The sequence below is a fragment of the Scyliorhinus canicula genome, chromosome 2 (assembly GCF_902713615.1).
Source record: "Scyliorhinus canicula chromosome 2, sScyCan1.1, whole genome shotgun sequence".
Classification (NCBI taxonomy): Eukaryota; Metazoa; Chordata; class Chondrichthyes; order Carcharhiniformes; family Scyliorhinidae; genus Scyliorhinus; species Scyliorhinus canicula.
Window position 1 is genome coordinate 268919878 of NC_052147.1, and position 14951 is coordinate 268934828.

Genomic DNA, 14951 nt, shown 5'->3' on the forward strand with positions numbered 1-14951 from the left:
TCCTCCAGGGAAGAGAGCCCTGTCTGGAATCTAGGCAACAGTTCAGACAGGGGCAGTGGGAAGCATTTTAACTGTAATACTTACAGCTCCACATGTTTATTTCTCGAAGGAGAGCAGCTGTGCGTGCGTCTGGTTCCCACAGATATTTGTGTGTGGGAGGGTCTTTGTGTGGGGAGGGGTCTGTGTAGGGGATTCCTTTAGGCAGGGGGTACTCCAATGCAGGGGTCCCTGTGGGGAGTCCTCCAATTACAGGAGTCCCTGTGTAGGTTTTCTCCGGGTGCTCCAGTTCCCTCCCACAAGTCCCGCGAGATGTGCTTGTTAGGTGAATTGGACATACTGAATTCTCCCTCCGTGCACCCGAACAGGCACCGGAGTGTGGTGACTGGGGGATTTTCACAGTAACTTCATTGCACTGTTAATGGAAGCCTACCTGTGACACTGACAAAGATTATTATTATTAAATTTGCACAAATTATGTTTCATCATTTGTGTTGTAAGTCAGAGCTGAGAAGATGATGGGCAGCACGGTGGCCTAGTAGTTAGCACAGCCGCCTCACGGCGCTGAGGTCCCAGGTTCGATCCCGGCTCTGGGTCACTGTCTGTGTGGAGTTTGCACATTCTCCCCGTGTCTGCGTGGGTTTCGCCACCACAACCCAAAAATGTGCAGAGTAGGTGGATTGGCCACGCTAAATTGCCCCTTAATTGGAAAAAATAATTGGGTGATCTAAATTTTTAAGAAAAGAAAAAAAAAAGAGCTGAGAAGATGGAACATGTCAGACCAGTATTTCCAAGTATGTGAATCACAGAATCCCTACAGTGCAGAAGGAGGCCATTCGGCCCTTTGAGTCTGCACCAACCCTCTGAAAGAGCACTTGACCCAAGCCCACTCCCCCGCCCTATAACACCAAAATTTAATCTTCTTATCCCTCGACTGTAAGGGGCAATTTAGTATGGCCAATACATCTAACCTGCACATCTCTGGCTGTGGGATGCAACTGGAGCTCCGGGAGGAAGCCCACACAGACACAGGAGAATGTGCAAGCTTCACACAGACAGTCACCCAAGATTGGATTTGAACCCTGGTGCCGTGAGGAAGCAGTGCTAACCACTATGCCACCGTGCCGCCCCCATGTTAGAGAGATTTAATGACATTTTATTCAAATTCAGAAACATTGATCCGTGTACCAAAAGCAACAGCAATAACAACAAGAAACTTGAATTTACAGAAATATCCCAAGTTGTTTCAGAGGCACAAGCAGGAGTCAATCAGGAAAGTGGTCAAATAGATACGTTTTTAAGAGGTTCTTAAATAGAGCAGGAAAAAGGGACAAAGGGGGAGAGGTTTGAGGCGGGAATGTCAGAGCTTAGGGCTTTGGCAGCAGAGGGCGTGCCTACCAATGATGGTGCTGTTAAAATCAGCAATGCTCAAGAGGCCAGAACTGGAGGAGGGCAGTTATCTTGGTGGATTGTAGGGTTGGAGAAGGTTATAGAAATAGGGAGCAAAGACACTGGGGGACTTGAAAACAAGGATGAGCTGTTCAAAATCTAGACAATGCTTAACACAGGTTAATGGGACTTAGTCTGAGCAAGGACACAGGCAACAGGGTCTTATAGGACCTCGCATTTACAGAGGGTGGAAAGTGAAAGGTCAGACAGGAGTGCATTGGAATGGTCAAGATGGAATTTAACAACGACTTGGATAAGGGCATCAGTACCAGATGGGCTGAGTGGAGCAGAGCCAGGTGAAATTATGGAGGTGGAAATTGGCATGCAGTCTTGGTGACTTGATGTGTCCTTTGCAGGGTTAAAAATGCCAACAGGGTTGGAAACATTCTGGTTCAGTGTCAAGACAGTTGCCAGGGTGAGGGATGGGGTCAGTGGCGAGGAAACAGAATTTGTGGCAGGCGCCGAAAATAATGACTTCAGTTATTAGGGAGTAGGACCTGATGAACTCAGAGGGCATGAGGTGGAAGAGGACAGAAACTCGAGGTATATGGAAGTCCAGGGCAGGAGTGAGGACAAGAAGTTTAGCCCATGGTGAGCTGGTCAATTCATCTCAATCACAGTGCAGACGAGGAGTTCCTGACATTTTGGCTGGAATTCTCTGGATGTTCTCTGGTCCCACCGGCAGCAGATCCCCATCCATGGGTTTCTCACGGTGTGGGGTGGCTTCAATCAGAAATCCCATTGACAGTGTGGGGAAACAGAGAATTCCACTCCCAGCGGAGGTGATCATAGACAGCTGACATGAGAGTGTCCCTTTAAGAAATGTTTTTGTCTTATCAGACGGCTTCAGTGATGTCATTATGTGGGTGGGGCTGGGCTGTGGCTCTGTGGGTTTTACTTTCGCTTTGAGTTTGGACTGGTTTTGAACTGCACAGGTTGAAAGAAGTGTCTCTCTATCTTCATTTTAAAAGCTGTTTTCAGACTACTAGGTAATTTAAAAGGGATAATTGCTTTCTGGAAGGAATTCAAACCTTCTGTTTGATAAGGGGAACAAGAGTATCAATAACAAGTCTGATAACAATGAGAATGCTGTGTGCTGGGCCACACCTTTGAAAAGGGGCTTCTGGTTTTTCATGGATTGTGTTATTGAATTGGAACAGTTGAGGGGGAATTCATTATACATAGATTACTGTAGCTGTGTGGGGTCATTATGTTTATAGTTGGTAAAAATCCTTACTGTGCGTCTTTATACAAATGGTAATTAAATTTGTAGAATAAAGCTTGTTTTTTGATTAAAAGCGCTTGAGAACTCTGTTGAATAACACCTGAAAGGCAGGCTCTTGTGCTCATCCTACCCAAATTCAATGAACAGTTGTAGGTCAGGTGAACTCCATGATATACTTTGGAGTTTTCTAAATCCCGGGGCGGGATTCTCCCCTCCCCGGCGAGGCGGGGGTCCCGACGTAGCGGAGTGGCGCCAACCACTCTGGCATCGGGCCTCCCCAAAGGTGTAGAATTCTCCGCACCTTTATGGGCCAAGCCCTCACATTGAGGGGCTAGGCCCGCGCCGGAGTGGTTGGCACCACGCCGACTGGTGCCAAAAAAGGCACAACGGCCTTTTGACGCCGGCCGCCCAGCGCCAGGGCTGGCCGATAGGCCTTCGCCAGTTCACGCATGCGCCGGTGCGTCAGCTGCCGCTGACGTCACCACCGACACATGTGCGCTGGGGGATTCTCTTCCGTCTCCTCCGCGGTGGAGGCCGTGGCGGCGGTGGAGGAAAAAGAGTGCCCCCACGGCACTGGCCTGCCCGCCAATCGGTGGGCCCCGATCATGGGCCTGGCCACCGTGGGGGTACCCCCCAGGGTCCGATCGCCCTGCGGCCCCCGGGGGCCCATTCACGCCGCCGATCCCGCCGCCACCAGAGGTGGTTCAAACCACGGCGGCGGGATTGGCCTCTCAGCAGCAGGTCTTCGGCCTATCGCGGGCCGGAGAATCGCTGCAGGGGGCTCGCCGATCGGGAGGGCGTGATTCCTGCCCCCGCCAATTCCCGGGTGCCAGAGAATTTCTGCCACGGCGGGGGCGGGATTTTCGCCGGCCCCAGGCGATTCTCCGACCCTGCGGGGGGTCGGAGAATTTCACCCCTGGTCCATAACAGAGCCTTGACCCAAGCAGGGAACAAGGTCACGTGAGATGATAAGCCACGAATATGTGAAGGAGAGTTTATTTAGAGGGAGCGATTGAGGGAGGAAAAGAGGGAAATTAACTCAGAGGTAAAAGAGCATGAAGTTTGTGTGGAATAAAGCTATAGATCCAACCTTTGGATGCCAAACCTTGCCACGCTTGTTCAGTTCCACATTAACCATCCATCATATCTGTGGTCTCCCCTCAGCAAGAATGAACATTTAGTGCCAATTAGTGTAAAACTGTGGATGATTTTGGATTGATCAAACTCAGTTTGGGAAGACAAGGAGAGATATCACTCTGGGATGTATCTTAACCCGAGGGATATGGAATCTGGTGTTCCAAGCCAATATATTATCCAGTACATATACGAAAGTCCAGGTTTCAGGCCCTCTTCTATTAAGGACAGAATGTGGGGAGGAGATCAATTGGGGTTCTGCAATTCAAGGGAACTCTGATCCATTATGTTTCTATTACTTCAGTTCTGCAGTGGCAAATTCCAATTATACTGGGTGTGTGCTCATTGTACCCATCCGATCACCATACTGAAAATAACGTGGTGCGACATTTTAAAATTAGAGCTGGACCATTCAGGAGTGAATCAGGAATCATTTTTTAATGGAGGGTAGAAAAAGATCCGGAATTATTTCCTTCAAAAGGCTGCGGATGCTGTGTGAATTGAAATTTTCAAGAGTATGATCAATGGGCATCAAGGGATTGAATCAAGGTAGGGAGACAAGGTACAGAGCAGCCATACTTCAGTACTAGCGGAGTTGGATCGAGGGTTGAAAAATTTACATCTATTATTATGTTCTTACCTGGGATCCAGCCACACACACTTTCAATAGGTCGAGAGGTATCTACATCAGCAAGTCGACATATGTGATGTTCTGGGCCACATTTGGGTCCCATAAAAAATGTTGAATAATAATCGATAACGATTCATGTCTGCCATTTGGGCAACGCCTTTCAGTAAGTTTGTAATTGCTACCTGCCTTTGGCCAGCAGCTTTCTTTACTTGGATGATCAAGTGGCACTTTGAGATTTGGATGGTTGTATTATGGGAGTTACTAAGCCATGAATATGTGAAGGAGAGTACATATAGAGGGAGCGATTGAGGGAGGATAAGAGGGAAATGACCTTGAGGTACGAGAGTATGATGTTTGTGTGGAATGAAATACATAATAGGGCGAACATAAAATACACAATGTAATTACGTAGAATCAGGCATCGGGTGAAGCATACAGGAGTTTAGTTCTACTCGGTGGAGAAGATGTGTGAAGAGATCAGATCAGTCTATTAGAGGATGGGTTAGGAGTCTGGTAACAGCAGTCAAGAAACTGTTTTTAAACCTGTTTGTGTGCCGGGCAACACGGTGCCACAATGGTAGCACTGCTGCCTCACGGCGCCGAGGTCCCAGGTTCGATCCCGGCTCTGGGTCACTGACCGTGTGGAGTTTGCACATTCCCCCCGTGTGTGCGTGGGTTTTGCCCCCACAACCCAAAGATGTGCAGGGTAGGTGGATTGAACATGCTGCATTGCCATTAATTGGAAAAAATGAATTGAGTACTCTAAATTTTTTTTTTAAAATCTGTTTGTGCATGTTCTCAGACTTTTGTATCTTCTGCCCGATGGAAGAAGTAGGAAGAGTGGGTAAGCCGGGTGGGAGGGGTCTTTGATTATGCTGCCCGCTTTCCCAAGGCAGCGGGAGGTGCAGATAGAGTCAATGGATGGGAGGCGGGTTTGTGTTCCTGAAGAGCTCTGGGTTCGAGTCTCACCCCTGGACCTGTTGGCCAAGGGAGCTACATTCATAATACAGCCGAACAGTTTAAATATCAAAATCCTTCCAAATATGCCAGTGGCCGCGGTAAGAGTGGGAGAGACTCTTGCCCATGCTCGATGTGTGGTGGTGTCCCTCAACCTATAAGCCTCTGGTGACAAGTCAGCTGGAAAAAAATGTGAGATGGGAACAGATGTCTTGTGTATCACTAACAACAAGGACAACATAAATGAACTCAGCCTCCATTTTGACAACATATGCTGAGTTATTATTGCTATGCACATCTAGGAATTTAAAAATGTTTAGACTGGTAATTGCCTTTGTTAAGATAGCGCACAGCGATATTTTCAGCCTGTCCCTTCATGTCTTTGTTACTAATATAGCACCAAAGGACCGATACCTTAAACACCTTCTAAAAAAATAAACAATTTCAGTTTTCATGTGCACATCAGGTTAAACAACAGATGGCATCTACATCCATCAGCTCAACATCAATTCATGGCTGTAAACCTCTCAGAAATATGTTGCTGATCATCTGTTTCCCTGAGAATGTTAAAGGTGCTGATGTCTAAGCAAGGAATTCATGTATCACGAATGGTGATGACACAACGGAATAAGTTCAGCGTGTGATGTGGTGCCCCCATTCATCACATTCCAACATGCTGCCAACAGGAGTGTCTCCGATTTTATGAGGGTCTGATTTACATTTTGCAGGTACAGAGCTGAATGATGGGCAGTGGCATTCCATTCAGTTCAATGCAAGAAGGAATCAGGTCAGCTTTACGCTGGACAATCATGCTGCCTCGACTGTTCATTCAACTGCGCAGATAAATTCAGGAAACAGTTACTATTTCGGAGGTAAGACGGATCCCTTGCTCCACATCTATTAATTATGCATATTGGTTATTTGATTTAATTTATTCATTTTGGAAGCAAAAACAGGAAGGCAGATTACTACCTGAATGGTTGTAAATTGGGAGAGGGGAGTGTGCAGCGGGACCTGGGTGTCCTTGTGCACCATTCGCTGAAGGTAAGCATGCATGTGCAGCAGGCGGTAAAGAAGGCTAATGGTATGTTGGCCTTCATTGTGAGAGGTTTCGAGTATAGAAGCAGGGATGTGTTGCTGCAATTGTACAGTGCCTTGGTGAGGCCACGCTTGGAGTATTGTGTGCAGTTTTGGTCTCCTTCTCTGAGGAAGGATGTTCTTCCTCTCGAGGGAGTGCTGCGAAGGTTTAGCAGACTGATCCCAGGGATGGCTGGACTGTTATATGAGGAGAGATTGACTAGGTTGGGATTGTTCTCACTGAAGTCAGAAGAATGAAGGGGATCTCACAGAGACTTATAAAATTCTAACTGGACTAGACAGGGTAGATGCAGGGAAGACGTTACCAATGATAGGTGTATCCAGAACCAGGGGTCACAGCCTGAGGATTCAAGGTAAACCATTTCGGACAGAGGTAAGGAGACACGTCTTCACACAAAGAGTGATGAACCTGTGGAATTCATTACCACAGGAAGTAGTTGATACTACAACTTTAAATATATTCAAGAGGCGGCTGGATATAGCACTTGGGGAGAATGGGATCAAAGGCTATGGGGAGAAAGCAGGATTAGGCTATTGAGTTGGGTGATCAGCCATCATCGTGATGAATGGCGGAGCAGGCTCGAAGGGCCAAAAGGCCTCCTCCTGCTCCTATCTTCTATGTATGTATCTATGTATATTACTTTTTTATAACATTGCGAATCAGCAACATCCAACCGAGACCCATCTATTCAAATTCACTTTAGCAAAGGTTTCCACTCTTTCCACAGGTCATCTTACCTATTTACCGAATAACCTGAGGGAAATTTCTCAAAAAGACTCTTCTTAAACCCCAGCACTAATCCAATTCCTAGTTTCCATCATTTACGTATACAATAAGTCAGTAGAATTTTTTTTCACACAGCGGGTGCTCATGATCTGAAGAGCACTCACTGCCTGAAAGGGTGATTGAATCAGATTTCATAGTATTTTCTCAATGGCAATTGGACATGTGCTTGAAGAGAACTAATTTACAGGGTTCTGGTGAAAAAGCTGGGGCATGCGACGAAATGAGATAGCTCTTTCAAAGAGCCTATGCCGACAATGGGCAGAGTGGCCCCCTTGTGTGCGGGAAGATTCCACACATCTATGATTCCTGTATTCTAATCTAGCTGGTATTTTGCTGTAGCGATGATGCCTTTGTCCCAACAGCACAAAACGCATCGCATTCTGAAGAATATTTCGGTCCACACTTATCCCATCTGTCCTATTTCCGAACCCGATGTTTATCCAGCTTTAACTGACCCAGCTTTAACTCTTTCTCCTCAGGTCTCTTTCATATAACCACTATTCTGTGTATTGGGGTGGAGGAGAAGGATGTGATTATCTCTCACAAAAATGTTAATGAAAGCGAAGGCTCTGTGGGAAGTGTATCCATATTATCATGATATTATGGTTTTGCTTTATTTTAATGACCTCCAGCTTCCCTTCATTTTTATTGAATGTATAATCACATTCCTTCATTCAGTATTCACATTAAAGGTCCAGAAATTGCCCAATTCAGGACTTACGCCGCAGAAGGAGGCCATTTGGCCCATCATGCCGGGCCTGACTGTTTGCAACAGCTATCCATTTGGACCCACTTCACTGTTTTTTCCTCATAGTTTTGTGAATTTTTCCTTTTCAGGTATCTACCCGTGGCCTATTACTCCTTTGCCACATGACTTCCTGGCATACAATGCTGATTTTCAGAACCCACAGGTTCTGTAGACATAGCACGGTGTGATTCATATTCCACTGTGAATGTCGCCGCAACAATAATTCAACCATTGCCGCAGCTTGTCAGGCAGCCATGAGGCTAAGCATACCGCTGACTGCCTCCTGTGAACTGAGAGCCACGGGTCATATGGGTGCCTCCCCCCCCCCCCCCCAACCCCAGCCAACCCAGCAACAGGATGGGTGCCCTCCAGTGCAACCAGCGTCATCCTGTTAGCTGTGATCATTGTGTGTGGGGAGTGGAGTGCTAATATGCGGCTGTAGCTTGTCAGCTTCTCGAGTGCCAGTTCCGACCCTGGTGAATCCGACACCGTTTTCCATTGGAATCGATCGTCTTCTACATGGCGACGGTGCTACTCTCTCACCCTGAGTAGCGCTTGAATTATGTCACACTTTCAGCGTTTGAAAGACATAGATCCCCTGTCAATTTAATTTCATCCAAAGGAAGAGATTGATGAAGGTTACTTAAGAATCAAGATACTTGCATATCATTGTTGGCCTTCAGAACCCGATGCCTAATCCATTCAGGACAAACCAATTTTCTGAATGGGATTTCACCCTTCTTAGCAATGGACACTAATTAGCCTGACTCCAGAGTTTCGATCTCCGGCACCCACACCCAAACCAGTACAACATTGGAAATGCTTCTGATGCAATTCAGACATAGGAGGTTGGAGCCTTAAATTGATCACTCTGTGTTGTTCCCCTGCTTTTTGGTTGGTCTCTAAGCCCCTTTCCTCAATATGTGGCCTAGAAGATGGGGGAGACGATTCTTGCACATTTCCATGGATTTCAGCACCATCATTCTTGGATCAACTTTACAAAATGAAGATTGCAAAATTCAACAAAGGGATACTTTTCCTTCCTTTAGCCACGAGGGAAAGCTTTTAAATGAATGTTCGTTGACACAGACGGTGAATTTTACAGCTGGGGAGCATGTTCCTTCCCCTCTCAGCCACTCCATCCTTGTAAAGGTCAGTCAGCCTTAAGCCCCCCAACTTTAAGTGGGCTGCCCTGCAGCGCAAATATGCTGGGGGTCGACTTAATAGGTTGAGAGAGGGACTTCCACCCGTCAGACACAGGGGGCGGGTTTCTCTCAGCCCGGGGCCAGGCCGGAGAATCCCCGCGACCGGGCCACGCCGCTGGCATGTTTGGCACGGTGCCGGTCGTGGGCCGCTCTACGTGGCCGGTCCGCTGATTCTCTGCCCGGGATGAGCCGAACGGCCGCAGTTAAAACGCTGAGTCCTGCCGGCACCATCCACACCTGCTCGCAGCCGGCGGGAACTCTGCGTGCAAGCGTCGGATGGTGGCCTGTGGGGGGTGGGGGAGCTCCGACCCCGGGGGGGGGGGCTCCGATGCAGCCTGGCCCGTTATCAGTTCCCACCAATCGGTGGGCCGGCCTCTCTGTTCCCCGGGCTCTTTTCCTACGCGCCGGCCCCTGTACTCCTGCGCCATGTTGCATCGGAATTTGACATCTCCACAGCGCCAGAAGCACATAGTGACTACTGCTGGGATTACAAGGAGCCCCAAGAAGATTACAGCAAAAATACCGCATTTAAATAATTCTGGAGATTTAGTTGAGGAGGGATTGAGGACCCTATCGAGGAGGGGAGAGAGAGGTTTTAGTTTGACTTTTAGAGGGCAGGGGAACGCACAAAGGGAGGGTACCATCTTGGTATTGGGGGAGTCCCTCTGATGGGCACAGAGGAACCCCACCCTCCCTTCAAGCCTTTTGCCCAAGGCAAAAAACCTGACCAGCGAGACTCCTACCTTCCACTATCCCCAGCCACCTACATTATTGCAGAGAAGTTGGGATGAGGGTCTTTGGCCAATTAGTGGCCAGTTTAAGGGTCTTCTTTGATCCAAGGCTGGTTGGGCTGTCTGATACCTTAGCTGTCCACCATGTTGTGAGGCATAACCCAAGGGTGGGCAAGAAGGTGGCTACCCATTTTATTTTCCATGACCCGTAATCTTCAAATATGATGGCTGGTGGCTGTAAACCCCCTCCCCCACCCTCTCCCGCATAGGTTTCTGATTCAAAATATCTAATGGAACACAGCAAAACAGGTGAACTGTGTTGGGACAACCAAATAAAGCATGAACAGCAAAGACTGCTTGCTATCATAAATACCCCAGAACAATTTCACACAGTGAGAAGTATAAATCCTCTTCTGCAGCTTCAGAACTTCTTCACTGGTTTGCTGAAGCTGAAAATAAGACACTTATAATGTGCGTTAAATAAAAACGTACCAGCGGCAAAGTGAATGCATTGCTCCAATTGTGATTCATCCTGGGAAAACACTTCAAATGACTTTCACGATGCAACTGTTTTCTCAGCAACTTTATAATGTATGCCAGTTATTGTTCTTTTACTTCTATTACATTTCTTAGCGACAGGCATTAGCAATTGTCAAAACACTATAATGGAATATCATTATCTCTTACTTACATTGGACTCACGACAATACAGAAGATTGTTACTTGATTGTTCTTGTTGCCAACCACAAATGTAAATAATTACTAATTCCAATGCCTTTGATATATGACTCCTGTCACATAGAGAGCTATTGTCTTTGCTTATGATATTCTTAACTAATTTGTATGCATCTGTTGTGTCCCAAAGGCTGCCCTGGAAGTGTCAGAAATGCTGGATGTTCAAATCCCTATGGTGCTTTTCATGGCTGCATGCGACTCATCTTCATAGACAATCAGCCAGCAGATCTCATTCTGGTGCAGCAAGGCTTGCGTGGAAACTTCAGTGACCTTCAAATAGACCTGTGCGGTATTGTGGACAGGTAACCATCCCTCATGTTCCACACTGAGTGGAACTGTGCTTTGTGATAGTTCAAAACAGTTAATGGAATAGAAGTCATCCAAAATAGCACCACAGTGAATTACCAACTCATAGTCAAAGATCAACTGCAGAGCTTGATCATCAAAAACCAATAATGCATTGTGTGGAAATCTCCTGGAACAAGGTGGCTTTGTTTCTCCCGTTTGTACATTGGAAATGGAGGTTACAAGTTTTTGACACCTATTCCGAGTGGGGGAATGGGCTGCTGGACCTGGGATGTTAGAAAAACACCAAAGAACTGATAGTGATAGACCTCTGGGCGTATTGCCATAGGTACAGTTGATTACTAAATGTAGAAAGGTGCAGCAAAATTTACATTTGCCACAGGCCTTCTGCCTTCATTCATTTTGATTTAGGCATTTGTAGATGATCATTTTTGCTGGTGCGCCTCTGATGAAAAAGGTAGATTAATGAAAGGGTCTGACTGTGTGCTTAATGCTGGGCTGCATTTTAGGTGCTTTCATCAGTTGGGGAATGGGGGCAGAGGGTAGGTACCCCACCCCCACACCAGTGAGGGGCAGAAATCACGCTCAGTCCATGTTTAACCCATCTACAACGCAGTATGGCTGTGGGGTTACTTGATCAGAATATGACACATTTCAGAAGAAACACTTCCAAATACTTTTCCTTCTGCTTCATCCGGCACTCAGTCTGTTGCAATGAAAACTATGATTTGATGCGCTGTCGGCGAAAAAAGGATCCTGTCAGTGGTGAATCCAGACCAATGTTTGGGTGCATGCATGTGCCTGCGTATGCATTGGTCTCTCTCCCTGAGGTTAGGGCCAACTGGATAATCTGCAGAGACTCCTGTTTGTCTTGCTTCCACTATCATGTTTCCGAGGTAACACCAAGATGTCCTCACGTGGCCTGCAGAGTATCGTCCCTTAAAGGGGCCATACCACCACATTGTGCATTGGGCTGGTTTAGCACAGTGGACTAAACAGCTGGCTTGTAATACAGAACAATGCCAGCAGCGTGGATTCAATTCCCGTACCGGCCTACAGAAGCGGTATCGGATTGTGGCGACTAGGGGTTTTTCACAGTAATTTCATTGAAGCCTACTTGTGACAATAAGCGATTATTATATTTACTATATTATTATTATCACATCATTATGGGAATGACTCACTTTGCTCCATACCTACACCTGAAAGAGCACAACCCAGGGAGATGATAGCTGCTCTTCCTTGTGAATTGGACAATATAGTTGTTGCAACCCACATGAGAGTCACGGGTGTGTGGCCTGTCAGGTTCCCGTGAGAGCTTCCCCGTTAGGGGGGGTGGGGCTTTCCCCTAACAAGGAAAGCCAACCAGACATAAAAACCCCAATCCGGATGTAGGTCGGGGCAGCAGACTCTTCGGGGATTGGAGTTGTATAGTGTGTTTTAACGTGTGATTAAAACCTTGGTTACCATTCATCATCTCTTCCTCATGGTCGCTTTGTCTGGATCTAATAATATTCATGTGTTTCATACGTATTTCTTCAAAAGTAGTGTACACAGTAGATTTTTTTCATAGAATTTACAGTACAGAAGGAGGCCATTCGGCCCATCGAGTCTGCACCGGCTCCTGGACAGAGCACCCTACCCAAGGTTAACACCTCCACCCTATCCCCATAACCCAGTAACCCCACCCAACACTAAGGGCAATTTTGGACACTAAGGGCAATTTATCATGGCCAATCCATCTAACCTGCACATCTTTGGACTGTGGGAGGAAACTGGAGCACCCGGAGGAAACCCACGCACACACGGGGAGGATGTGCAGACTCCACACAGACAGTGACCCAAGCCAGAATCGAACCAGGGACCCTGGAGCTGTGAAGCGATTGTGCTATCCACAATGCTACCGTGCTGCCCGTTAAGTCAGATGAGGGGTAATTTTGTTCAAATTATAAAATATTTCATTCCATGGTAAAGTGAATGGGCAGAATTGTAGTCATGATCAGACATAGTTTGATAATATGTTATATCGATCTATCTCCACACAATAATCTGAAAAAACGTGCATGATACTTGAGCCCAGTTCAATGGACTGTCTTGCTAGACTTATACTGGAAGTTCTCTCTGGAACTCTCTGCCTCGGAGAGAAGTGAAAGCGGGATCATTGAACATTTTCAAGGTGGAGGTGGATAGATTCTTGTTCGGCAAAGGGATCAATGGTGATCGGGGGAACATGGCAATGGGGAACTCGAAACACAAACACATCAGCCATGACCTGACTGAATGGCAGAGCAGGCTCGAGGGATCGAATGGCCTACTGCTGTTCCTGTTTCAAATGTTCATGTGTCTCTCGTGTTTGCTTAGCTCTTCACCTCAGTAATGGTACAGTCAGTCTGTCACTTAACAGAAGAATTGGGTTCCATTTTTATCTTTAGAGACAGCTTATTTTTTTTGTCAACAACTGGCTATCCACACCTAGACTGCAGTCCACCAGGGCAAACCTGGCAATTATTGGAAAGCAGAATAATGCCCATGCTGAAAATCTGAAATGGAAATGAAAAGTGCTGGAAAAGACTCAGCAGATCAGAAAGCATCAGTGAAGAGAGAGACAAAGTTTTGGGTCGATGGCCTTTCACAAGAAGTTGAGAATAACCTCGTTGGTTCAAATTAATGGGACTGCCACAGCAACGTAAATGTGAACTGTTGCATCAACGCCAAGTTGTCGTTTCTGCCAATTCCGGTATACTTCTGCAAATTTCCGTACAACCTGCTGACCGTGTCGAATTGTGAATAGAACTAACTACAGAGCTAAGCTGAGATCAGGAACAGCATTTTTAATATATAATCGAAGAGTCTACTCCCTCCTACTCACCAGCCCATCCACGCCACCCCCCACCCCCAACACACACACACACACAGAACACTTGTCCATCCTTCCGTCCATGATGACCCAGTGTGAAATCCAAAAATGTAACATCCACTAATCTGTTTGAAGTGGATAAAGGAATCATTTGACAACATCATGGGATAGCTTTCTACCCACTTCATCCATGATTGGGACCTTATATTAAAGATATGGATTTGGGGGTGCCAATTGGACTTACCTATTGGAAACTGGGTGAGCGGGTAGTTAAGATGTTTGGATAATTTGCTCACTGATTTTCCTTCCTGTTTTCATGTGATCCTATCTTGTTCTTCTGAGCAGGGTTGCACATGCAGCATGATGATATTATCTACATTTAAGGAAGGCTCAGTACAGTAATTTGGCCCACATGGTCCATACCAGTGTTTATACTTCACATATAATTCCTCCCAATCCTCTCCATCTAACTCCATTGATATATCCTGCTATTCCTTTCTCCTCAAGTATATATTTAGCTTCTCTTTAAAGACATCTACGCGATTCATCTTATCCACTCCTGCTGCTACTGAGTTTCTCTATCTAATCATTCTCGGGGAAAATAATTTTCTCTTCAATTTCCCACAGAATTCATTAGTGACTATCATATTTCTTGCGCCGAGGTGTGGTCTTCTCCAATGGAAGAATCTTCACTACCGCGTAGGAGACTGTTAAATAAGTTAAGAGCTCATGGTGTTAAGGGTTATGGATAGATGATTGGCTGACGGGCAGAAGGCAGAGAGTGGGGATAAAGGGGTATTTTCAGGATGGCAGCCGGTGACTAGTGGTGTGCCTCAGGGGTTGGTGCTGGGACCACAACTTTTCACAATATTCATTAATGATCTGGAAGAAGGAACTGAAGGCATTGTTGCGAAGTATGCAGATGATACTGTTGCTATATTTACTTGCTGTAAATGTGGAGGTTAATAAGGTTGCCTTTCTTAATCCTATGCTTTCTGAGTCGCCAGTTATCTCTCGACACCGCCACAATGTTCAACCGAATACCGATCAAAGAGCCAATACACCAGTTAGTTAGTTCAAAGTCAATACTA

At 46.4% G+C, this 14951-nt stretch overlaps 1 protein-coding gene across 2 annotated transcripts in view; it reads left to right on the forward strand.

The window, feature by feature from the left end:
* The window catches only part of LOC119962139 (contactin-associated protein-like 5), a 1052391-nt gene that overhangs the window by 522644 nt on the left and 514796 nt on the right, over positions 1 to 14951 (forward strand). For both annotated transcript variants that reach the window (XM_038790062.1, XM_038790063.1), the window contains exons 9-10: positions 6122 to 6265; positions 10828 to 10999. In XM_038790062.1, coding sequence (XP_038645990.1) covers positions 6122 to 6265; positions 10828 to 10999 — 316 coding nt within the window. The remainder of the gene's footprint in view (positions 1 to 6121; positions 6266 to 10827; positions 11000 to 14951) is intronic.